General features: G+C 46.3%; 1 protein-coding gene across 1 annotated transcript; it reads left to right on the top strand.

Moving 5' to 3' along the window:
• The first annotated feature begins 2,156 nt into the window (after window positions 1–2,156).
• On the top strand, window positions 2,157–7,369 carry Zfp42 (ZFP42 zinc finger protein). Its single transcript, XM_005373890.2, has 3 exons — window positions 2,157–2,266; window positions 3,773–3,822; window positions 5,852–7,369. Exon 3 carries the CDS (start codon window positions 5,901–5,903, stop codon window positions 6,780–6,782), a length of 882 nt encoding a protein of 293 aa, XP_005373947.1. The 5' UTR covers window positions 2,157–2,266; window positions 3,773–3,822; window positions 5,852–5,900; the 3' UTR covers window positions 6,783–7,369.
• Window positions 7,370–7,838: the final 469 nt, after the last annotated feature.

Here is a 7,838-nt window from a genome sequence, read left to right as displayed (position 1 = left end):
AGCTAAGCATGGTGCCATATGCCTGTAATATCAGCACTCAGAAGGCCGAAGCAGAAGGATCACCCTGAGTTTTAGGCCAGCCTGCACCACATAGTGAATTTAAGGCCAGCCTGAACTACAGTCAGACCTTCTGAAATAATAATGATAATGATGACAGTAATAATACATTAAATACACTCTTTAAACAATTGATTGGGCTTGGAAAAGTTAACTTTACATTTAGATTTTGTGTCAAGAGAGTAAGACTGGGGTCTTAACTCTAGCATCAACTTATCCTTGTGTGGTTTTGAATAAGGCATTTATCATTACTGACTTTTCATTTCCTCATCCATAAAATGGATAATAACAATTCATAAGGTGACTATCAAGATTAAACAAATTTGAAAAGGGTATTATAAATTATAGCAAAATAATGTAAATTTTAAAAAAGTAAATTGGTTTTTAGCACATATAAATGATCAAAATACAGTTTTTGAAAACTGGCTGTACTAGCATTGGAAGTATTAGTAGGACTACAATTTCAGCACCTTCTCGACATAATCCAAAAAATACTTGTAATGCACTGTCCCTCGTGGTCAACTTCAAGAAACAGCCTATTTCCTGCTTTTATTTCACTGTGTAATTGATTTCCTAACTCAATTTTGGAGAAATTGAATCTCCCTTGAGATGAGATCAGATGACAACAGGTGCATTCATTCATTTTGGCTTACTTTTGGGGCGCTGTGGAAAGGAAAGCTAAGTCAAAATCGGAATAAAAAAATAATGCATGTATGAGGTGGAGTGGGAAAGAGAATTTCAGATTTCTAAAGGTGGTGTCTCACCAGACCACATTCTCACGGAGGGTGCAGATAAAATCAGTGATAGATGAGGGAGTCACAATCTAGTTTATTGTGTGCATTGTTACAAAGTTTACGGAGTGATAAGGGTGTGGTTTTGATGATTTGGGTTAAAAAGGGATCTTTTGCTTAAACTGTGTGAGTATGTGTGTCCACTTTAAAGGTTTGGAAAGAATATTCTGCTTAGAAGTTTTTGGTTCATTTAAGTCATATTTGTTATTGAAATCCAAATGTTGATATTTTTATCACCAACAAAAAAAGAAAGAATGAAAGAAACTAAAAGAAGCCAGAGAAATACAAGGTCTCAGAACATACGTGTGTCGTTTTCAAAAAGAGCACTACAAAGTGCTATGGAGACCAAAAGAGCAGCTGTTTTAAAAATATGTTCGCTTTTAGAGTTCTGCTGTGAACATTACGTTCAAACGTGAGGTTCTTTTTTTTTTTTTTTTTTTTTTTCGTCTTTTTGAGACAGGGTCTCCCTATGCAGTTCAGGCTGGCCTTGAACTCACAACAATCCTCCTGCCTCAGCCTCCCGAGTGCTGGGAGGACAGGCGTGCATCACCACGCCCGGCTCTAAAGGTGAGGTTCCGAAGGAAGCTTTAGCTAACTTCTAAGTGGAGGAGGAGTCATTACACTCGGTGGGGGAGACCGGCGAATAACAAACAGAAAACAGTTTACGTATTTTCTCTACTGGAAAGTATCTGCTATTTTTCAGTGTCATAATTGAAATGTACTCACAAACAAACGGTGAAAAACTGCCCTCTAGTACGTGAATCGTGAAAAGCTTCAGGCTGAAATTTAAGAGGTTCTTAAACATTGATTTGGCTTTTGTTTTAACAGTGCGGGTGTGTTTACACGAACGATTAAATTTCACTAGACCACAGCCAGCGGTGAGCACTGCCTGAGCGAGGTTTCGAAGTAAGTTGTGTCACTGTCCAGGACTGGAGCGCGCAGGTTAACGGGCGGGGGCGGCGGTAGGCGGGGGCGGCGGTAGGCGGGGGCGGTGCAGGGTACCCGACTGCGCGTGTTCGCACAGACTGGTATTTCAGTGGGTAGAAGCTGCCGCTTCCGCTCGGGTCCCACTCCTAGGTGGGTACGAGTTCACTGCGGCCGCGCGCCTGTACCGCCTGCTTCTCGCTCGGGACACGTGGGGCCTCGGGCTCAAGAATGCGGCCCCGCGGCAAGCGCGCCCCTACCCGCCCAGGGCACCGCGCACCCGGCGCCTAACCGTAACCCTAACCCTGGCCCCGCCCCTCTGGCCTCCGCCTAACCACGCCCTCCCCGGCCACGCCCTTCTCCGGCCCCGCCCCGCCCCCTCACCTGGAGGCCGCGCAGGCTCCCGCGTCGGGTTCGGAGCGGCGTCGGAGCGGCGGAGCCGGCGGGCACGCGGCCGCCCTGGCCCTCGGAAGGAGGACTTCGCGCCGCCGCCGGTAACCTTCGTTCCCGCTGGGCAGGGGGAGGCCGGCCCCCAGCCGTCGGGCTGCTCGGGCCCTTCTTTCGGGCTTCGGTGCGTCCGCTCCTTCCCGCGCGGTGCAGCGCCCGGGAGGAGGACACGAGACCTACAGGCGGCGCCCGTCGGCCCGCCTGGCGCTGCGGGAGGATGAGGCAGGAGAGTCGCACGTTCGAGCTCAGCCTTCTACCAAAAGTAGAACTAGAAAATGGGAAGAGGCGCGGGCGGGGAGGCGCCCCACGCCGAGGCTGAGCGCCGTCCCCAGGCCCGAGGGGAAGCGGGGAGCTTCATTTTCTGCCCGCAATCCGCCCCCACTGCCCTGACCCCCGCCTCTTCTTGGATTATTAAGTTATGTACTAAGCGCGCTTTCGCTTTCCTCTCTCCGAGGCCACGCTCCTGAGTGCTCTTTCTGCCCAAGCCAGAGCGCGCTTTCTTTGTGCGAGGCCTGTGATGGGTCCCGCTACAAATGGCGTCCGGGTCCCGGGTTCGCGTCCTTTGTCCCCTGCGCCGCCATGTTGGCCGGGAGGATGGCGGCCCCCGCGTCCGCCATGCTTGGCCCCGCGCTGCAGCTTGGGCCTGTGCTCTTGTCCCAAGCGAGCGTGACTCCTCTGGGTTTCAGTCTGACGTCCCCAGACAGGTGTGATGAGGAGTCTCGTGCAAAGATGTGTTTCCCGGCCTGAAACTATTTGGTTTACCACTGAGTATCTTCCCCTTTCCCACGGAAGCGAAGCCCGGCGGCACCTATGAACTGTGTGCTTTTCCCCACGCTGAGTTCACCGTAGAAAACCTTGTTGGGTGCCAAGTATTGGTGGGATGATTTAATACCTAAATGCGTCCGTGACGGTATTTCTGTGGCAGTTTGAGAGGCATAAAATTAGGTTAGTCCCCAGTGCTTTTTTGGGTATGTAGGGGAGTGGGGTCCTGGGTACTAAGGAATCGACACAGAGCAACTTTCCTAACATCCTCGGGCCTTTTTTATTTTTGGAGATGACGCTGGGTTCCATTTAAGATCCTCCTGCCTCAGTCTCCCAGAGTGCTGAAAACACAGGCATGTGCGCAACACACAGCCATTTATTTATTTAATGTTCAGGTTTTGCCTTCGTTGCATGTAACTGTAACTTCTTGTAGATATTTCCATTAACAGAGAATGCTGGTCGTATGAATTACTTTCTAATAATAAATTGATAAATTTCCATTTCCGTTTCCTTTGTAATTCTCATAAGCTTGTATATTGTTAAAAAAAAAAAAGAATCCTAGAAAAGTAAGGTCTATACGTGGACCTTAGTAAATTAAAAAAATTCCTGTCTCCCCACCTCTGATCTCTATGAGATATCTTCCTAGATACCACCATGCAACTTTTTGAAGTTTCTATATTAAATGTGTCTAAAATTATGAATAGATTCCTAATAAACGATTGTTACGTGATTGCTAAATCAGAAAACACTGGCACAATAACTAACATACATGTTTCGACTTATTTCATTAGACAGATGTGCTAACTGCTGGGACATATGGTGAACAAGACAGGCCTAACAGGTAAGACACCTTAAATAAATGATACCAACAGCTCTAATGGTATAAAATAGGGAGCAAGGGTTGGCTCAAGGACTTGGTGGGATTCCTATAACCCCAGCACTCTGGGAGGCTGTGGCAGGAGGATCACAAGCTAAAGCCCAACTTGGGCAATTCAGCAAGACACTGTCTCAAACAAAGGGCTGAGATGTAGCTCAGTGTGAAGATGCTGGGTTTAATCCCTAGTGCATAAAATAAGAACAAAGAAATAAAAAAAATAAAATAAGAACGAAGAAAGCCCTGAGAACAGTGTGTGTGTGTACACTTATAGGGGCAGTAAGGATGGGTCGGTAGTGTTTCAGAAACAGAACATGTACAGTGGGCTCATGTGATGCTTTATTAGAGGGAGAGTTTACCATGGCTGAGTAGGAGAGGTCGAGATGGTGACAGATAAGCTAGGGGAAAAAAAGAAAATCAAACTGCAGTTTTAAATAGACTAATTGAAGGAAAGAGGCTTTTGTGTTTGATCCTAGTAATTATGCTCCCAAGGCACTAAGATTTGGTTTGTCAAATATTCCTGCATAGTTTCCCAGGATTATTTCACTTTTTTAAAGGACACAATAAATTATAACATCTTAATCGGTTTTTTCCATCAGAAGGTTTTAAAGAAAAATTATAAACTCTTCCCTTAGCTGAAACATGTTTTGTTTCTATTCTGTGTTTATTTATTGCCCAAAGTGAATGGTGTGATTCTTTTGAGATGCTCATTTTTAATGTGGCTATTTAAAAGTATTTTCAGTCCGTTAATGTTCACCCCACCGATTTCACATTTGGCCTTATTTAAAAAGCATTTAATTTTTGTTCCTGAAGCAGGACATCAGAACAATAAATAAAGAGATCTTTTATCAGGCACACAATTATGAGCAAAAAGGCTCTTAGAAAAACAGCTTTCACAAAAAGAAAAAAGAAAAACAGCATTCATGGTATGACTTTGAAATGGTCTTGCTTTTATTTTCCTACAGTACCAGGGATTGTACCTGGGACCTTCACACTGAGCTATGGCGCTGGCGCTTTTCTTTCCTTTTTTTTTCCCGATACCGGGAATTGAACTCACGACCTTGCGTTCGCCAGGCAGGCACTGTGCTGCTGAGCTAAATCCCAAGTCCCTTTTTCTTTCATTTTTAATTTGGAGACAGCTTGTCGCTAAGCTGCCCAGCCTGGACTCGTGTTGCAGTCCTCCGCCGCAGCCTCTACCTTTTACATTTTAAGGAGATGGTGGAGAACTTCAGGGCCAAATTGCCCTGGCCGTTTATTGAGTGCGGTGGGTTTTATGTGTCTTACTCACTGTATTACTGCCTCTTAGAACAGTGGGCAGCCGAACCACAGCCAGTGGGTGAAATCCAGTCAGTCCACATTTTATTGCAGCACAGCCAGCCTCATTCGTGCATGTACTGCAGCTACAGCACTCGGTGGCTCCACAGAGATCAGAGGACACCAGAGCTTTACTCTGGCCCCCTACAGAGACAAAGGGTCATTCCCTGCCTAGTAATGTAGCAGGAGCCAATACACATTTGTAGAATGAATTAAAATAATAAAGCAACACCATTTTGTGTAAGTTGTTAGATTTGCTACATCCAGTGCAAGCAGAAATATTTTAACTTCTTCACCTACTTCATGTTTTTTAATCAGATGCCACTGGCTGCCTCCATAAAGGTTTGCCTGACAAGTCCCTGTGCTTCCTCTACAGCCCTTGCCTTCTAGGGTTGACACATAACTTACGTATCTTACATGCTCTGGAGTCAAGAGCATAACTTTTCTTGCAGGGTGTGGCCTCCAGTAGGGCCAGTACCATAGCAGTGCCCAGTCAGTATGAGGTGAGGAGGTACATCAGGTAACTCACGTGTATACCAAAGTAACACGTCGACTGACCCTTGTCTTACTCCAGAGTTTCCTTGGGGAGGTGGTCAGAGAATATGTGAATGTAGCCGTTCTGTTATTGGAAAGTGTCTTCCAAAGCATTTCTGAGGTCAACCTCCAACAATGGCTCTAATAGGGTTATTACCGTAAAGCAGGTGTGTGTTGAAGACAACTTACCTGAGATCATGTCTGCCTACAAGCGGCTGCTCTCTTCTGGTGAGAACCTTCAGGAAGGCAGCGGGCAGAAGAGAAGGGCCGGGACCTGTGGCCGGAAAGGCCGGGGTGGACAAGCCGTCCATGTAACAAAACCAGAACAGCGCCAGGTGAGCCCAGTCCCCACCACAAAAGTGGAACCAGTCCCTGTCACCTGGCCACCGTGTGGTGAAGGCTCCGGCCCCGAACCTCATCCTCAAGCCAGTGGAGAGGAGGACCCTGATTGCTACATAGAATGCATAATAACAAGTCAATTTTCTGAACCCAGCCTGGAAGATTTTCTTCCTAGGTCCTTGGAAAGCATAAGCAAATACTCAGAAGAAGGTCTTTCTCAACAAGTTTATGCAGCCAGCTCCCTTATCGAATGCTCTTTGGAGTACATGAAAAATGGAGCAAGGCAAAAGCCCACAGCATCGAGGGCTGAAGAGGATCCTGGCCTTGGGTGCTCTGAGCATGTGGCAGGCAAGAAGCTTCCCGCTGCAGGGGCGCCTGGCCTTGCTTGCCCTCACAGTGGCTGCGCACGGAGGCTGAAGGATAAGACCGCCCTGCGGAAGCACCTGCTGGTGCACGCGCCCCGGGCGCACGTGTGCGCAGAGTGCGGCCGCGCCTTCTCCGAGAGCTCCAAGCTGGCCCGGCACTTCCTGACGCACACGGGTGAGAAGCCCTTCCGGTGCACCTTCGCGGGCTGTGGGAAGCGCTTCTCCCTGGCCTTCAACCTCCGCACGCACGTGCGCATCCACACCGGGGAGAAGCGCTTCGCCTGTCCCTTCCCTGGCTGCGGGAAGAGGTTTGTTCAGTCCAACAACCTCAAAGCTCACCTCGGAACTCACGCGAAGGTGAAGCAGGCTCTCTGAGAAAGAACAGGACAGGGTTGTCCGACAGGATGAGCATTCGCAGTGATTGCAGAGAAACACTGCGGCCGTGTAAGGCAGATTCTTTGTTTTAGTTAGCTGCTCTATACTTTGTGATACCGTTTGAAGAGCATTGAGTACTCTGCTGTGTACTTGCAGCAGAAGTCCAGGGTAATCTATTCCCAAAACATAATGAACTTGTGCATGCTGTCTGCATGAAAACGATTTTGAAGTTTATAATTGTGACTTTTACCTTTTAAAAATGTACTTTTTGAAATAGGTGATTATCTCAGAATGAGTATTTTGCAGTAGATGGTCAATCAATGAATAGTTTAAATAATTTTGATGATCTTGATCATTGTATCAAATTATATTGAAATCGGGGCTGGGGATTTAGCTCAGCGGCAAAGCGCCTGCCTGGCAAGCGTAAGGTCGTGAGTTCGGTTCCCGGTGCCGGAGAAAAACCAAAAAAAATAAATAAATAAATAAAAGAAAAAACAAATTATATTGAAATCGTACAGTTACGAGTGGTTGATACTGATAATTTGAATTTATCCTAGAATTTCAAAATAAAAGGACATAAAACAAAAAAGGTATGCTAAACTTGGATTCAGAATCAAATTATGCATTTAAAAGATACATTCCTTTTTTTAAAAATTGTTCTTAAAAATTAGCAAAACATTGCAAAGACTGGTAGTGTTGAAGAAACATGGACAGAAAGTTAATTTATTATACATGGTGGCTTAAAATACCCATTGTTACAGCCATTTTGGAAGGTACTTTGCAAATGTGCCCTATTAGTTTTCCTACAGCTGCCATGGGGTGACACAAACTGAGTGGGTTAAACAGTGGAAAATTATGATTATTATCATCTGATAGTCCAGAGGTGCTTTGGGCAAAAACAAGGGGTTGGCAGGACTGGCTTCTTCTGAGGACCAAATCTGGAAAGGATTTGTCCCAGACCTGCCTCCTTTCCTTCTAAGTGTGACATACCATTCTTCATGTTTTCATGTCTCGTCCCTCTTGGCCTGTTTGTGTTCAGATTTCCTCTAACAAGAA

The sequence above is a fragment of the Chinchilla lanigera genome, unplaced genomic scaffold, assembly GCF_000276665.1.
Source record: "Chinchilla lanigera isolate Chin_1 unplaced genomic scaffold, ChiLan1.0 scaffold00002, whole genome shotgun sequence".
NCBI lineage: Eukaryota > Metazoa > Chordata > Mammalia > Rodentia > Chinchillidae > Chinchilla > Chinchilla lanigera.
This window is presented reverse-complemented; position numbering and strand designations above follow the sequence as displayed.

Bases quoted from the DNA above. Each gene is read 5' to 3' on its own strand.
- Zfp42 (XM_005373890.2), top strand. From the start codon at position 5,901: ATGTCTGCCTACAAGCGGCTGCTCTCTTCTGGTGAGAACCTTCAGGAA.